The sequence below is a fragment of the Dipodomys merriami genome, unplaced genomic scaffold (assembly GCF_024711535.1).
Source record: "Dipodomys merriami isolate MVZ:Mamm:240054 unplaced genomic scaffold, mDipMer1.0.p SCAF_5, whole genome shotgun sequence".
NCBI lineage: Eukaryota > Metazoa > Chordata > Mammalia > Rodentia > Heteromyidae > Dipodomys > Dipodomys merriami.
The window spans coordinates 6,860,609-6,878,792 of NW_027206068.1; the positions used below are offsets into that span (position 1 = coordinate 6,860,609).

At 37.0% G+C, this 18,184-nt stretch overlaps 1 protein-coding gene across 3 annotated transcripts; it reads left to right on the forward strand.

Moving 5' to 3' along the window:
* The first annotated feature begins 56 nt into the window (after positions 1-56).
* Positions 57-10,849, forward strand: Fkbp14 (FKBP prolyl isomerase 14). Of its 3 annotated transcripts, none has more exons than XM_069996019.1 (4): positions 57-168; positions 4,966-5,117; positions 8,666-8,793; positions 9,761-10,062. In XM_069996019.1, exons 1-4 carry the CDS (start codon positions 107-109, stop codon positions 9,917-9,919), a joined length of 501 nt encoding a protein of 166 aa, XP_069852120.1. In that variant the 5' UTR covers positions 57-106; the 3' UTR covers positions 9,920-10,062. The 3 variants fall into 3 exon arrangements, with proteins under 3 accessions (XP_069852120.1, XP_069852119.1, XP_069852118.1); XM_069996018.1 differs by lacking the exon at positions 57-168 and adding an exon at positions 230-1,959 and having other exon boundaries at positions 9,974-10,849; XM_069996017.1 differs by lacking the exon at positions 57-168 and adding an exon at positions 235-1,959.
* The last annotated feature ends 7,335 nt before the right edge of the window (positions 10,850-18,184 follow it).

The window sequence follows — 18,184 nt, forward strand, 5'->3', positions numbered from 1 at the left end:
GCCTGCGGCTGGGAGAGAGGCTGGCAGGGAAATTGAGTCCTGGGATGCTGGTCTGAGGTTAGCAGATGGAGGAGGAAAGAGGAGGGTGGTCCTGAGACCAGGGCGCATGAAGCCGGAGGCCTATGAAGACAAGATGGGAGTTGGACTGTACCTGGGAGGCGCAAAAAGGTGGGGTACCGATTCCCCAGGCCTGACTGAGGGTCGACTTGACCTATCAGGTTATCCACTCGGATTCCTGTCTCTATCGTCCAATTCTAAATATCAAGGGCGTAGTGGTCCCGTCCTCTGGACAGGGATATGGGGAATTCGTCATGGAATGTTGTAAGACTGTGTAAACACGTGTTATCCAAATTTGGAGACCTCGCCACTGCACGTGTGGTTTGGGAAGCAGTGGCATTGACATCACCCAGGAGCTCCTTAGAAATCAGAATCTAGCACCAAGCCTAGAAAAAAATCTGCATTTTTAACAAGATCTACAGGGGAATTCCTATGCATAAAGTGTGGAAATGCTCTGTTCAGAAGGTATTTGATCAAGAAAAATGCTGATTGTGATTAAGTAGGTTGAGTAAGGCTACAAATTAAGTAACGTCAAGGAAGAATGCACTAAAATGTCAAAATGATATTTTGAAGTGAGTCTTTCATTTTCCTTAATGTGAGAGTGCCAGATTTAGTAAACAAAACTACCTGCAATTGTTGGCGTGTTTTTTTTTTTATATATCTGAAACGCAGCTGTTAAAATTTGTGTCCTGTATTTTATCTGGAAATTCTACCTTGGTGCTTTCAAATTTCTTCTACACAGGCTGCAATGAACATTTGTTGCATTTGTAATTAGGCATCACTTATAGAAATGGAAGATGGAAGCTAAAGCCATATAATTGACAACCATGATTATTACTACCATTGCTTTTTAAAGGGTTTCGACGCATTCTCTTCCATTATTTACCCTCTAAGGTCATATACAAGATAAAATAACGTAAATATAACGTTACCAGTGTTGTGGAATGAATCAGATCTGCTTTGAAGACAGCTTAAATGCTCCGAGGTCAAGTCATCAATTTACTTCTCTCTCAAATAGGGAAGAAAAAAATACTTTCTTAAATGGTCGCAGGGAGGTTGATACACTGAGAATGCACTTTGCACGCTATAAAGCACTTTCTAAGTCCTTAAAATTAATACTCTGAATAAATAGTAACAGGAGCCTTGGATCCTGGCATTTTGTGGGGGACCCTCTCCGAAAGCTAAAGTGAATTAGCCTTTCCTGAAACTCCAACATTGTCACCTACCCCAGAATCTTTCAACCCAGCTGATCAAGAGTGCTAAAGAGGTAAATCCACCCAAGGAGTTTCCAGGTTATTGCTGGAAAACCCCTTTCCCTAACTCCCAGCTAAGAGGAGTTGTTTGATCCTACAGGATCTAGGACCTTGCTTTGGTGGCTGCAGGGTAAGCACCCTGGTAAATTACATTGCTGCAGAGGCATTGGCTTGAGCGGCATCTGATCGACAATTCCTCCAGCCAATGGAAAGCCAGCTTTCTCGTGAGGCTGTGATAGAAGAGCCAATCAGGTCTAGGCTGGTGTTTAACTCTTTAAAAGTGAGTCCTCCGGAGGGTGGGAGAGTTGGTAGTGAAAGTGCCACGTCGGCTTAGAAGGTGTCCTGAATTTGCCAGAGGCCAAAGTCCCCAAGCCTTCATATACATTTTTAACTCTGTGAAGTCGGGAGTCTTTTCCCTGTTTTTGTGGGAACTTCTTTCCAGCCTCAGCAACATGAGAGCTATCTTGTGGAACGCGATCTTGATGCTGTTTGTTAACTCTCTGAGTGGGGCTCTGATCCCGGAGCCAGAAGTAAAAATCGAAGTCCTTCAGAAACCGTTCATCTGCCATCGCAAGACTAAAGGAGGGGATTTGATGTTGGTCCACTATGAGGGCTACTTAGAACAGGATGGCTCTCTCTTTCACTCTACGTAAGTAATTAAGCCTTGCAGATAAAATAATAGACCCCTCCCTCCTTACCTATACTGGCTTCCTGTCAGGAAGGGTAGTGTTTTACCTCTTAGGAAAAAAAAAATCTGGTTCTCTTCTTTAGGGAAATAAAATCGTCAAAGCCCAACTCTGTGCCATTAGATCTTTGAAAAAACTTACTGAAAAGATGTGGTCTTGATAGAAACTGTTAATTTTTCATTATAAAAATCGGAACTCGAATATTTGAAACGATGCCGAAATAGAGTCTAAGTGCATAATTGTCAGTAATTAGAAAAGCCTAAAAATAATTTTCATGTGTCAAATATCATTCCTTAGGGAAAACGACTGGATCCCATTTTTAATTGGATGTAGGAATTAATTACTTAAAGCTTTCCACAGCCACTTTAAGAGCAAAATACACATTTATTTACCTGATAACTATATATATATATATATACATATATACACTATGTCTTTCACCTATTAAACTTTCATTCAGACAGATTCGTTTTGATACAGGCACAATGCCATGTTTTTCATAGTCATGTGCTTCTTTTCAGAAGTCAGATAGGGATGAATGTGATTATACAAGTCTGACTTGAAGGATTTGCAGGCGCTTATACTACTATTTCTGTTTTATAAACATGGTCTAGGTTGACAAGTGTAATGATTTCCAATTAGGTATTGCTTCTATTCATTCCATTCTCAAAGCACTCAGCTAACTCTTCATGTTAGGCTTTATATGTTGGGGCCTAGTAAGATTAAGAAACTTGGGCTTTTTTCATCTTCATCCATTATTTAAACTAGCTATCAAACTTATACTAAATAGCTACAATTCAAGTCCAAGAAATGGGAAGACCACTGGAATCAAGTTCTTGCTCTCTTGTAGTATACCATTTACAGGGGAGAGGACAAGTAATGACTCAGATTTAGAAAGTACAAAGTATTCAGGGCACTAGCCAAGCATAGAGGAACCTCAAATGCACTAGGAAATATGGAAAGAGAAAAGACTTTCAAGAGACCTTAATTGACATGTACCTTGAAAGATAGCTGGAAGGTTTTGGAAAGAATGGAAGGAGGAGGACTCTTAAGGCAGAAAGAGCAACATGAACTAAAATAGTAAAGCTATGTTATTCACTCTAGATCCCATATTTTGATAAAATATCTTTTAAAAAATAATTTAGGTAATGAGTTAATTTCCTAGTATCGTGTGTGTGTGTGTATGTGCTGGTCATGGGGCTTGAAACTGGGCCTGAACGCTGTCCCTCAGCTCTTCAGCTCCAGGCTAGCGCTCTACCACTTGAGCCACTTCCGGTTTTCTGAGTGGTTTATTGGAGATAAGAGTCTCACAGAGTTTCCTGCCGGGGCTGGCTTTGAACTGCAATCCTCAGATCTCAGCCTCCTGAGTAGCTAGGATTACAGGTGTGAGCCACTGGTGCCTGGCTTGTAAGACATATCCATCTTTCAATCCTGGTTTTCTTGCTTTGTGACTGTTTCTGTTTCTGAAGCCATAGTCTGCATGGTTCATAGCTTAGCCATAATTAAAAATATATTAAAGCAATTACTGCTAGGATATAGATTGTTTCTTCATATTATTTTCTAGTCTCACCAACTTTTTAAGATTTGCAGTTTATTCCTTTGATCATAGTGGGAAATGAAAAATGACATTTACCTAGATTCAGTAGCCATGGTAGCCATAAACCTAGCAGAATGACTTTTTATTCTATTTCATGAGATATCCTGTAATAAAAGGAAACTATCTGAGGCTAAGACATACTCAGCCCTCAACCATCCCTTACTCTCCCTGCTGTTGCCCTGACCATGCCCCTAGCAGTTTGGCAGGTTGTCTTAGACTGGTGCCTCATCAGTTCATGTGTCAGGACATCTTGACTGATTCCTTTCTCCCTAGAGCTTTTGAGGGTGTCCTCCAATCCTCTCTACCTGGGAGGAGAATTGGGACTGAATGTAAGTGGAGATTGAGGGGTAAAAAGCAGCCTTTCCTGCCAACACAGCCATCCACAGGCTGTATATCAGAAAGGTTTGTAGACAGGATATAAGATGCTATGTAGTCTTACCCATGTGCATACAGACCCTCATGTGTTGCCAGTAAATTCTCCTTAGCTTTTCATCTTTATTCTCATATTCAGCTATTTCCCATTATTTTCTTCCTGATCTATAACATTGCGGCCTTCTTAGGATAGCATAACTTTGTGATTATGGCCTTCAAAGTTGAAGGTCTTAATTAAAGATTTGAAGTCAAGTATTAGCACATTTAACGACCATTTTGTCATCTCAAGTAGTAATAATGGTACAATTACTCTCTGGATGCAGGTTCTACATCCCTAGATTCAACCAATTGTGGGTCAAAAATAGTTAAAGGTCTGGAGGCATGACTCAAGTGGTAGAATGCCAGTCTGGCAAGCTCAAATTCCTGAGATCGAACCCCAGTACCTCCATATATAGAATATTTAGAGACATTTTTCTTATTACTATCTCCTAACAATATATAGTATAATGACTATTTATATAGGACTAGGTTGTGAAATCAGTCCCTCCAGGATAACTACTAATTATAGTATCACCATTAGTGTTAAAGAGGCCAATTTATTATAATAGCTGACATACAACATATGTTCAGTTTTTAATTTATATTATTTCCACTGTCCTTTTCATACTGCGTCAAATATATGAAATTTACATTGAGAAAAATGTACAGTGAGTTGGATTGCTATGAAGTTGACTTGGTGTGTATGTGAAAGACACTGTTTAATTATTTTCAGGCTAATAAACTTCACCACTTATGAATGGAAAAAGTATGCCTCCACAATTAAAAAATCTAAGTAAATATTTAAAGGTGCTGATGAGTAGAAGACTAACCTTGCATGCATGAGGCCTTGGCTTAAAACACCAGCACATGTGTGTGCGTGCACATGCACATACACAGACACACACACACACACACCAAAACAAACACAATAAATTTCTAATGGTTTTTCTTTCTATCATAGCCACAAACATAACAATGGCCAGCCCATTTGGTTTACCCTGGGCATCCTGGAGGCACTCAAAGGCTGGGACCAAGGCTTAAAGGGAATGTGTGTAGGAGAGAAGAGAAAGCTCATCATTCCTCCAGCCCTGGGCTATGGAAAAGAAGGAAAAGGTAATAGCACTACTATATTTTGATTGTAGCATTGGCTTCTTCTCTGGATTAGGAGACAGAAGTAAAGTAACTATTATGTACTTTTTCCAACTAGAAATAAACAAAGACTAGTATTCCTATAGGAATTATAATTATTTTCACTTAAGGCTTTCATATCCAAATGAGCAACTGAACCAACAATAAAATAAGGTCTAGAACTGTGCATACTATTCATAACATTCAATGTGGTGCTTACATTTTAAAAACTGTAATACAATACCATGCAAAACGTAGTATTTTATATTTGAGCCAGTGGCATGCTGTGGTGTAATAATCATCCTTAGGCATCTCTGGAACTTCTTCACACATCTGAGGTTCACATGCTAACTCTTGAAACTTGCCAGAGTGTTATTTGGTAATCTGTAACAAAAGATCTTGAGATGTATATAAGCATTAATCCTGTGATATTCTTACTGGAATCTAATCTAAGGAAATAATGAGAAAGATTACTATTGCTATGTTGTTTCTAAAAGCAAGAAACTGGAACACTCTATAAGAGAATGAGTTTAGCGGAATATATTCCAGTTATTAAAAATAATACCTCTAAAGATTTGTAAAATTATGGGGCTGGGAAGGTGGCTCAGTGGTGGAGCGCTTGCCTTGCATGCTCGAGGCCCTGGGTTTGATTCCTCAGCACCCCATAAGCAAAAAGAATAAAGCCGGAAGTGGCTCTATGGCTCAAATAGTAGAGTGCTAGCCTTGAGCTGAAGAGCTGAGGGACAGTGCCCAGGCCCAGAGTATTAGCCTTGAGCAAGCAAGCAAGCTCAAGGGCAGTACCTAGGCCTTGAGTTCAAGCCCCAATATTGGCACAAAAATATAAATAAAATAAAAGGTGGGAAATATAGCAATCATGTATATACTATGATAGCAAGTATAGATAAATGTATGTATGTATATATAGAAGTGAATCGCAAAGAAATAAGTAAAAATGTTAAAAATCTATTTCTGGTTTTATCTTCCAAATTCTCTACAACAAGCATGTATTGCTTATGTAATGAAGAAAAAAAGTTAAGTAGACATGGGTGTCAGACAGGGAACCATTCTCAGGTGTTCTGCATATATACGTCACATTGTATAGGCCTAAATGTAATCATCAACAAAGTAAGGGTCAGAAATCCTAGCCTGTTTCCTAACAAGAAAGCTAGGTACTGTGTGTGAAGCAGGACAAATTTTAAACTAGAGCTGTCTTTATAAGTCCTATGCATAGATTAGGATTTACTATCCAAATTCAATTTTCAATTATTTATTTATTTATTTATTATTTATTTTTGTCTGTTGTGGGGGCTGAACTCAGCCTGGGTGCTGTCTCTCAGCTCTTCAGCTCAGGCTATCACCCTACCACTTAAGCCACAGCGCCACTTCCGGCTTTTTTCTGCTTGTGTGGTGCTAAGGAATGGAATCCAGGGCCTCATGCATGCAAGGCAAGCGCTCTACCACTGAGCCAACTTTCCAGCCCCAATTATAATCTTCTTTATAGAAGCATATCTAGTTTCTAGGAAATGTTTCTCTAAGGCTTAAAAGAATTCTCCCACTTTCTTATATCTCTATTACCTCAACATTAGTATTTAGACACGTAGTATTAGTCTGTTACTCTTTCTCTATTCTGTATTTAACTCAACTTTATAACATATAGGAACCAAATGCCATGAAACTAATTTTCCTAATATGTACTTAACACTAATTTCATAGTCTTCTAGTACATGCTTGCATGCCTCCTTGGAAAGATACCAGCTTTCCCGTCGATCTAGTGACTGTCCCCTCTCTGTCTCCATCTGGACTGGTAAGCTTGGGCTCACAGTGTGAATTAATGTTCTCTTTGAAACATACCGATGATCTTTCATGGAGATATAGGGAATGGGAGGGTATCTAGGAAATACTTAACAAGTCTTCCCAGACATTTATATTAAATAGAGTTATAAGCAAACAACATTTTTTTAAATTGCCCATAATTTCCTAAGGGTTTAATTTTTTATGTTCATTTTTGTTTATACTTGTTGATTTTACTACTCTGAGACTTCAACAAAGCTCCTTTAACTTTTAAAGGTTTGTTATCTCCCATTTCAGAAGTTCTTTATGAATTTTTCTCTCCCAGATACTGAGAGGTGAAAAGGAATGAAAATGTATATGCATATGAATGTATCTATGGATAAGGTATATATGTACTTAAGTATAGATGAATACAGCATAATGAAGACTACCAAATGTTGTTTGAAAAAGAGGAGAAATGGGAAATGGTAGAGGGGTGAATTGTTCAAACTACACTTGTGTATATGTATGAAAATATCTCAATGAAACTTCCTCAGATTACAAATGTTTGTGAACTCAAAAAAAATAAGAATAAATTTTAAAAAAACAGTGAATAAGCCTTGAAATGCTAAAATGACAAACAAAAATTAATAAACATATAAATAAACGTAAACAACACATACCGTGTCAACTTCATTGTTATTTTTATTAAATATTTTATGCATCTATAAAATTATTTGATCCCTCTCATGAATTGTCTTCCACATATGCATAATGTCATATACCAGAGGGGATATTTTAAAATACATTTTTGAGCTTCCTTGCATTACTTTTTAAGCCTTTAGGAAATTTTTATCTCAGTAATATGCATTGAGAAATTACTATTTATCAAACATAATGCTAAGTATCTTATTTTTGAATAGGTTTTCTTCCTTCATTGCCAATCCTAATATAGAAGATATTAGATGTACATTTAAAGATGAGGAAACTGAGACTTAGATATTGTCAGGTGTGAACTTCTATTTAGACAATATGATACCAAAGCTCATTTAATTATATGCTGCCTCCCAGTGGTAGAGCTGCAGCATCATATTGTGTACTTATTTTTTCTTATTGTGTATTCTTATTGTGTATTCTTATTGTGTACTTTTTTCTTTTCTTTTCTTTTTACGTTTTTCATTGTAAAAATGCTGTACAGACGGGTTACAGTTACATGAGCAAGATAATGAGTACATTTCCAATTGAGCATTGTTGCCTCCTCCTTTTTTACCTCCTACCATCCCTTCCCTCCTACCTCCACAACTACCCCCCTACCCCTGCCAAAGTTGTAAAGTTCATTTTCAACATAGTGTTTTGTACATCTCAGTCCAGGACTTTCTATTCCAAGTTAGTACATCACTTGTAATTAATTCTTATTTGCTCAAGGTCCTTTATATTATCCTTAATGTACAATATGTAATATCCCAATTATATTTGAAATTTAGCATCTAGACTCTTAGGTACATACACACACATGTGCACATGAATATGTGTGTGTTATTGCTAAGGTAAAGCAAAATTCTTTTGCTTTGCTAGTTTGGATTATTCCTTCTTTTACTTTATTCTACTTTTCTGAGTAAAATATAATTTAATATAAGTTAATTTCTACTATATGACAGTCTTCATTTAATTCAGTTTAGAAATATTTGTTTAATAGCATAACTTTTCTGTTTTAAAACTTGTGGATCTTTTAAATAATAATTTCTCCTTCTCCTTTAATATAGGCAAAATCCCCCCAGAGAGTACACTGATATTCAACATTGATCTCCTGGAAATTCGAAATGGACCACGATCCCATGAGTCATTCCAAGAAATGGAGCTCAATGATGACTGGAAACTCTCTAAACAGGAGGTGACATTCTCTTCTGCCTATGCTTCTGTTTTTCTTTTTCTCATACTTCTTTTTGTGTAGCTTATAGCTTACTTTTTTAGAAATATTTTCAAAGAAAATTTATTTTTATGTAAGAAAACTAATTTTTTTTTTTGGTTGGCTGTGGGGGTCTGAACTCTGGGCCTGGGCACTGTCCCTCAGCTCCTTCTAGGCTAGTGCTCTACCACTTGAGCCACAGTACCACTTCTGACTTTTTCTGCTTATGTGATGCTGAGGAATCGAACCCAGGGCCTCATGCATGCAAGGCAAGCACTCTACCACTGAACCACCTTCCCAGCTCAGAAACTCATTTTTGTACAAATTTCTTTGCAAAAAAACCCATATACTTTGAAAGTTGTCTTTTTCGTAAGAAATAATTGTTTCAAGAAACCTATATTGTGATTTAAAAGCCACAGGTAGGGTTAGGCACCAGTGGCTCAAACCTGTCATCCTAGATAACCAGCAGACTTAGATCTGAGGATCACAGTTAGAAGTCAGCCGGAAGAAAAGTCCTTAAGATGTTTATCTCCAGTTAATCAGCAAAAACTGGAAATGTAGCTATGGCTTTAGTAGTAGAGTACCAAACTACTATTAAAGATACTCACTCCTGTTTTGGGGATTCCAAGTAGAGAAATTTTCAGTGGTCTCAAATGAAAGGTTGATTTCTACTCTTGGTCAAAACCATGAATAAAGTGGATTTATTATATTTGATGTAAGGATTGTAGACTTGATTTAAGTTTTGTCTCTCAACAATATTTTATGTCTCCACTATAGCAGTATTGCAACAGTTTTTAGTGGAATAAAGATCTTTGTAATTATTTCACTTTCATTAAAAAGGGTCATTAAGGAGTTGGTAGTTATTGTATATAGTAAAATGAATGATGAACTATTACTGTCAGTGTGGGTAACTTATGAATCACAGTTATTAATGAGATCCATTACATTGTAGGTTAAAGTTTACTTAAAGAAGGAGTTTGAAAAGCATGGTGCAGTAGTGAATGAAAGTCATCACGATGTTTTGGTGGAGGATATCTTTGATAAAGAAGATGAAGACAAAGATGGATTTATATCTGCCAGAGAATTTACATATAAACATGATGAATTATAGCAGCATAATTTCCAACTTTATATACCATCTATCTTTTTTTTTTTTTTTTGTCAGTTGTGGGGCCTGCACTCTGGGCCTGGGTGCTGTCCCTCAGCTCTTCAGCTCAAGGCTAGCACTCTACCACTCGAGCCACAGGACCACTTCTGGCTTCTTCTGTTTATGTGGTGCTGAGGAATTGAATCCAGGGCCTCATGAATGCAAAACAAACACTCTACCATTGAGCCACCTTCCCAGCCCTATACCATCTATCTTTAAAGTGAAGGTAGTCCTCTTTTAAAACAAAAAGCAAGAACAGAACATGGTTAAAAACCATGTTCTTGCTTTTGGTTTTTAATTTTTTTATCTCATTTTTCTGATGTTATTTAAAGAATATAGTGTTATTAAGGTATTCATTTGTGTCTGGTAAGTTATTGGGAAGAAACAGGTTGTCTTTAGTATAAGGCTTCTGGATAATTTTCCACTTTCAAATATGAAGCCTTGTTTATTTCTAATTTTAAAATCTAGCAATGAGAAACATGCCACAGCATGAGATTGTGTTATAGCATAAGTCAACACCCTATATATCTGCTTCCCTTTATTCCCAAAATTAGATATTGACTTATTTGGAAAGCCTTTTGTACGTCCCCAGAGCTGTTATTTTCATGTTATAATGAAACAGTTGTATTTACCTATGGATATCTCCTTGGGCACAGGAGAGAAGTAATGGACTTTTATTCCTTCCTAACTATGGCTTTACTAAGGAGATGTACAATGCTAAGTAACTAAATTTATTAATTTATGAATATGGATCCACTGAACATTATGCTTAGAATATAAACTACATAAAATTCAGTTCCTACTGACTTGTGGCCTATTATGATAAATTAGACAAATCATTTATATGCTTGTTTCTTTGTAATAAAATGAATCCAAATATTGTACCATTGTTACAGATTATTTTATGTTCAGTGTCTACTTTTTACAGCTAGCAGATTACTCTTCTGGTTCTTTAATAAATAAAGTTACAATCAATGTAGTATATTGTAATGACATGTATTGTAAAAGAAATAGCTACATCTACCAAAACTTTCCAATTTCTGCTCCATTAAAAATAAAGTAGCTCACCAAGATGCCTGTGGCTCACACCTGTAATCCTAGCTACTCAGGAGGCTGAGATCTGAGGATCACGGTTCAAAGCCAGCCTGGGCAGGAAAGTCCATGAGACTCTTATCTCCAATAAATCACCAGAAAACCAGAAGTAGCACTGTAGCTCAAGTGGTAGAGTGCTAGCCTTGAGCTGAAGAGCCAAGGAATAGTACCTAAGCCCAGAGTTCAAGCCCCACGACTGACAAAACAAAACCCACAAAAAAACCTTGTCTTTAACACTTTTTTGTGCATTAGAAAAATCACTCAACCAGCCGGGTGCTGGTGGCTCACGCCTGTAATCCTAGCTACTCAGGAGGCTGAGATCTGAGGATCGTGGATCAAAGCCAGCCCGGGCAGGAGAGACCATGAGACTCCTATTTCCAATAAACCACCAGAAAACCGGAAAACCGGAAGTGGCGCTGTAGCTCAAGTGGTAGAGCGCTCGACTTGAGCTGAAGAGCTGAGGGACAGCGCCCAGGCCCAGAGTTCAAGCCCTACAGCCCACAAAAAAAAAAAGAAAAATCACTCAACCTTTTGTGCAACTCAGTTTTCTCATCTGTAAAACTGAAATGATAGAAGTACTTATTTCATATTTAGGTAAATAATATATGCTCCATACTTACAACAGCTCCTCATTCATAGCAATGTTTAATACTATGGTTCAAGTGGTAAAGCTCTAGCCTTGAGCAAAAAGAGCTAAGGGACAGCACCTAGGATCCAAGTTTAAGCCCCAGGAGAGACACACATCCACAGAAAAAATTTCAGCATACAGGAGGGTAAAAAGCATATCTGAAGCAGATGACTAGCTTATCAAGCATAGCAAATTTGAGGTCTTGATTTCAAAATACTGATACTAGTAAAAAAAAATAAAACAGTAATTACAAAGAATTCTTAGATGCCTTCCAGCAGCATCAAGTAATTATGTTTTTTTTTTCAATGAAGAAATGCAGCCCTTCTGTGTGGCTACCATCACGTGGGTATAATGTTTTGAAGTAGTGCCTGCATTTTTGGCAAATGTATCTAACTCTCATAGGGATTGAGTAATACCATGCTGAAGTCCAGTAAGGGGAATAGATTCTTAAATATGCTCACAACTATAGTTTCAGTCCAGTAACTATTGCTTTGGCTACTAGCACCTTTTACCTAGGAGGGAACTTATATTTCTTCACAGTTCCAGGAATTCCAGCAGGGCTAAGAAAAAGTCAAATCCAGAGTCAAACCACTCTACAGTCCCATGCTGGTGGCTCAGACTGCAATCCTAACTCAAGAGCCTATCTGAACCAAGCAGAACAAATCCATGAGACTCTCATCTCTAATCAGCCTGAAGATGTGGTGATGTGGCTCATGTAGTCAGTGCAAGAGTTGTACAAAAAAGCAAACACCTCAAGCACTGAGTTACCTCTTCAGCTGCCTAAATTTTTCAACCAGGAGTTTCAGAGGTTGTGGGAAATTTTATATATAATTTTGTATATAATTACAAAATGATAACAGATACTGTTGTGACCCTAGTGATATGCGAAATCAAGGTGGGTGTCAGACCTTCATCTAGAACCAAACAGGCCAGGTGGGCCCAGCTTACATTACTGTAATGCACCTTAGCTTCTAAAATTGAAGGTTGTTTCTCTATTTCTCAGAAGAATGACATTGGGAGTTGGGTGGGTATTGCATTGAATCTGCAATACTTTTAGCCTTGTTCTCATTGTCCCAATTATAACTCTGCCAAACCAGAAATGAGGGAATTCTATCTTCTGGTGTCTTCAATTTCTCTCTATAGGGTTTTATAGCTTTCATTGTAGAAGTCTTTACCTCCTTGATTGGTTTATTGCTAGGTTTTAAACTGCAAATGACATTTTTCTCCTAATTTCACTCTGCATTTGCATACTATGGGTACACAGAAAAGCAACTTGTTATTGGGAGAATGATTTTATATCCTGGTGCATTACAAATGTGTTTCTCTTTATCAGTTCTGAGAGTTTGGAGGTTGAATCTTTATAGTCCTATGTATAACATCCTATCACCTGTGAGGAATGATATTTTTACTCTTATCCTTTCTATTTGGATCACGTCTCTCTTTTTCTCTTGCCTTTTTGCTTTGGCTAGAAATTCTAGTACTAATTGAAGAAGAATAGAGAGAATGAGAATCTTTTTTTGTGTGTGTGTGGGGGGGGGTCCTGTCGTGGGGACTGAACTCTGGGCCTGGGCACTATCCCTCAGCTCTTCAGCTCAAGGCTAGCGCTCTACCACTTGAGCCACAGCACCACTTCCGGCTTTTTTCTTTTTTGCTTATGTGGTGCTGAGGAATTGAACCCAGGGCCTCATGCATGCAAGGCAAGTGCTCTACCACTGAGCCACCTTCCCAGCCTGAGAGTGAGAATCTTGTTCCCAATTTTAGAAAAAGAGTTTCCATTTTTCCTATTTAGAATAATGTTGACTGTAGGTTTTCATACATAGCCTTTATTATGTTACAGTATAATCCTTCTTCCTAGTTTCCTCAGAGCCTTCACATTAAATGCTGGAACTCTACTACTCGGGCCACCCCTCCATTGCAGCTATTTGCTGGTTAACGGGAGATAATAGAAAGTCCTGCCTGGGCTTGTGTGTCATTTCTGGCAATATTAGTGGTTAGTGAGGAAGTGTTTTGTTGAGGAGATTTGTATCTATGTTCATCAAAATAATTGGTCTATATTCCTAGATAATTGTTATTGTTGTTGAGTCTCTGTATGGTATTTGAGTGAGTGCAATGCTGCAATCATAGAATAAATTTGGTAAGAATCCTCAATTTCTATTTCATGAAGAAGTTTGAGGAGTATTCATGTTCTTATTTAATGGTTGTGTCTAGATATCAGCAGTGAATTCATCAGATTTTGGCTTTTCTTTCTTGGAAGATTCTATTGTTATTTTATTACTTGTTATAGACCTGTTTAAACAATTTTTATCTTCTTGGCTCAACTTTGGCAGTTTGATGCTATCTATGAATGCATGTATTTCTACTAGAATTTCCAGTTTGTTTGACTGAAGGTTTGTAAAGTATTCTGGAGTTACAGCCTCAAACTCACTTGAATTCTTGTCTCCATCTTCATCCCTCATTTATTTTGGTGACTTCTCCTCTTCTTTTGGTCAGAGTGTTTAATGATTTATTAGTTTTCTCAATTTTTTTTTTTTTTGTGAGGAACTGACCATCAGTTCTGTTGATTCTTACAATGTAGATTTTGTGTGTATATGTATGTATGTGAGTGTGTGTGTGAGTGTGTATTTGTTTCTACTTCATTGGTTACTCCTATAATTTTTATGATTTCTTTTTGTATACTTGTTTTGGGGTTGGGATTGGCATGCTCTTGTTTTCTAAGCAATTAAGAGATAGTCATTAAAATCTTTACATTTTAATGATGTAAGCCTACATAGCTAAAAACTTTTCTACTAGAAATACGTTCTCTGTGTCCCAAATATTCTACTAGGTTATTTTTTCATTTTAATTAGATAGTAGGGATTTTTTTCTTTCATCCTTGGTCAGTGCCCATAATTATTATTATTTTCTGTGGTCTCTTTTGCTTGAATTTTGGCTTGAATTTCATTATGGTCTGACAAAATGCAGCGAGTGCTTCCATTTTCTTATATTTGCTGGTCTTGCTTTCTGACCTAGACTACTTCTATGGTCTGTTTGGGAGAATGATACTTGGCACAGTTGATAAGCATGTGTATTGTGCAGTTGCTACAGGAAATATTCTGTAAACATCTGTGGAGGCCCATTGTTCTATGGTGTCATTGTATGTAAGTATTTTTGTTGAGTTTGTTCACAGATGACCTATCCATTGGTGATAATGTGGTATTGAAGCCTCCAACTATCATCATACTGTGGTCTGTGCTTTTTTAAGTCCAACAGTGTTTTTTTTTTTTTTTTTGGTCCAGTCATAGGGCCTGAACTCTTGGGCCTGGGCACTGTCCCTCAGTTCTCCAGCTGAAGGCTAGCGCTCTACCACTTGAGCCACAGCACCACTTCCAGCTTTTTTCTTTTTGCTTATGTGGTGCTGAGGAATCAAACCCAGGTCCTCATGCATGTAAGGCAAGCACTCTACCACTGAGCCACCTTCCCAGCCCCCCAACAGTGTTTATCTAAATTGAATGCAGTGGCGTGGCACTTGGTCCATAAGCTTAAGACATGTTATGTCACATGGATGGAGATTTCCCTTTCTTAACATGAATTGCTCTTCTTTATCTCTTCTACTTTTCATTTAAAGCTATTTTGTCAGATATGAGTATCACTATGCCTTCCTGCTTCTGGAATCTATTTATTTCACATACTTTTTTCCAACCTTGCACTCTAAGCCAGTGTTTTCCACAATAGATTATTTCTTGTAAACACTAGAGAGTTGTGTTTTGCCTTGTGGTGCAACTCACTATTCTATGTCTGTTAATTGAAGAATTGAGTCCTCTGACCTTAAGTGTTCAAATTGAGATATATATAGCTATTCCTATTGTTTCTTGTCCCCTACCATGTTTTGGTTTTGTTTTACTTTCTGTTCTCTATCTACCCATCTGGCAGTATATGCTTTCTCCACTATTTTGTGATCATGATTATTTTCTGTGTTCAGTATATCTTTGTGTACCGTTAGTCATATTGCTTTAGTGGTAATAAACTGCATTTGCTTTTGTTTATCATGATATGTATTTATTTGTCCCCAGTTTTGAATGAAAGCTTAGCTGGCTATTGTATTCTGAGTTGGAAGTTGGATATTGAGTGTTTGAAATACATCACTCCAAGACCCTCCCCCCACTTTTAAAAAATATTTTCTGTCAAGAAATCTCCAGTTTTAATGGTAGGATTTCCTGTGTAAGTGATTTGTTATTTCTCTTACAGCTTTTACAATTCTTTGATGTATGCCATGCCCTAATGACAAACACTATCAACCAAGAATACTGTGCCCAGCCAAACTCTCCTTCATAACAGAAGGACAAATAAAAGCCTTCCACAGCAAAGAAAAGTTGAAACAATATATCTCCACCAAACCAGCCCTACAAAAGATAGGAATTTCTAGCAAAGATTGACATGCCCAAACTAAACCAAGATGATTTAAACCAACTGAACAGACCCATATCAAGCATCGAAATAGACACAGCAATGAGAGACCTCCCATCCAAGAAAAGCCCAAGACCAGATAGGTTCACTGATAAAAGTCAATTTTTTTTCTTTGGATTTTTTAAAGCATCCCACCAAATTCAATTTACTTTTCTTTGACAAATGACATCTCCAATAATTAAGCCACAGAACTGAATTACAGAAAAAAAATTATTTTTAAAAAGGAGAAATCACAGTTGAAATATTTCAAAAACAATTGAAATTCTAATGAATGACATTTTATGACTTTCCCATTTCTTATATGGTACTAGTCAAGAATTTCAAACTATGAGAATTTGACATAGGTAGACTTCTAGTGATCTCCCATAGAAACCCTTCTACCACTACATGACTTCAATAAAAATACAATCATTTTTCCCCTGAAACTAGAGCAGTTAACTCTAATGATATTTTATAAGAATCACAAGCAAAAATAGCCATAAAAGCTTTTTTTTAAGCAATAAGGAACTATTCCTTCACTATTTTTTTCAGATGTTACTTTGGGAAGCTGAGCTTCAGTCTGGCACCTTACGTCACTCGGCCATCCTGACACCCTTGATGTTCCTTTGGACATAACTTTTCATAATTACATTTTAAGGCTGTTCATTACAAGTTTAACAGCATAATAGGGTATCTTGTATCCTGTGCTATCCTCATTAATTAGTCCTTTTAAGTCAGGACAAAACAAGTATGTCTTGCTACTGTTATATTCAATTGTGTACAGGAAGTTCTAACTACTTGGGCAGGAAAAAATAAAAAGCCCCCAAACTGAAAAGGAAGTTTTCGCTATTTGCAGATGGCATATATAAACCACTAACAAATACACTAAAAATCTACTAGAACTAATAATTTTAAGGAAAAATTTAACAAAGCATATATTCTGAAAAACCACAAAATGCTAAAGGAAATACCTAATTAAGCAGAAAAGCACTTCATGTTAATGGGTTAGAAGGTTAAGCATCAATAAGTTGTAATACTCCCCAAAATTGATTACAGATTGAACATAACTGTCAATCTTAAAGACACTGACATGCTAATTATGAAATTCACATGAAATTGCAAGGCCTAGAATAGACCAACAATCCTGATAATTCTGAAAATTTCAAAATTTACTACTCAACCATAATGAAAATAATATAATGCCATAGGAATGATTTATCATGGTTTACTTAAAACAATACATTCAAATGACATCCAGACCCTAAACTTTACTACAGAGCTATAATAACCAAAACAGCTTAGTCCTGGCTCAGAAATAGACCTGAAGACCAATGGAATAGACTAGCCCAGAAATATATTCTCATAGCAATCTGATATTTGACAAAGAAGCCAAAAATATGCACTGAAAAAATACAGCCTCTTCAACAAATAGGGCTGGAAAACTGAACATCAATATGTAAAAGACTGAAATTTGATTCCTGTCACCTTGCATTAATATCAACTCAAAATGAATCAAAGACCTCAGTTTTAGACCTGAAACCTTGAAACAACTACAGTAACTACATTATAACTTATTATATGCAGAAACTTTCTTAGGAGAGTTCCTTGGGCTCAGCAACATCAAATTAAAGTTTCTGCACAGCAAAGGATGGTTTTCAAGCTAAAAAGATAGCCTATACATGGGAGATCTTTATCAGCTATACATCCAACTAGGGCCTAATACCCAGACTATATAAGGAGCTAAAGAAACTAAATACCCCAAACCTCAATAACCCAATTAATAAATGAACAAAGGAGCTAAATAGAGGCTTCTCAGAAGAAAGAATGCAATAAACACATGAGGACATGCTCAATATCTCTGCCCATAAAGGAAATGCAAATCAAAGCAACACTGAGATTTAATCTAACCCCAGTTAGATTAGCTACCGACAAGGATAAAAACAGCAAATGCTATCAAGAATGTGGGGGAAAGAAACTCTATTACACTGTTTGTGGGGGAAAAAACTAGTGGAACCAATCTGGAAGGGTGTTTGATATTCTTCAAAAAACTAAACAAAGAACTACCTCACGATCCAGCTATACCATGT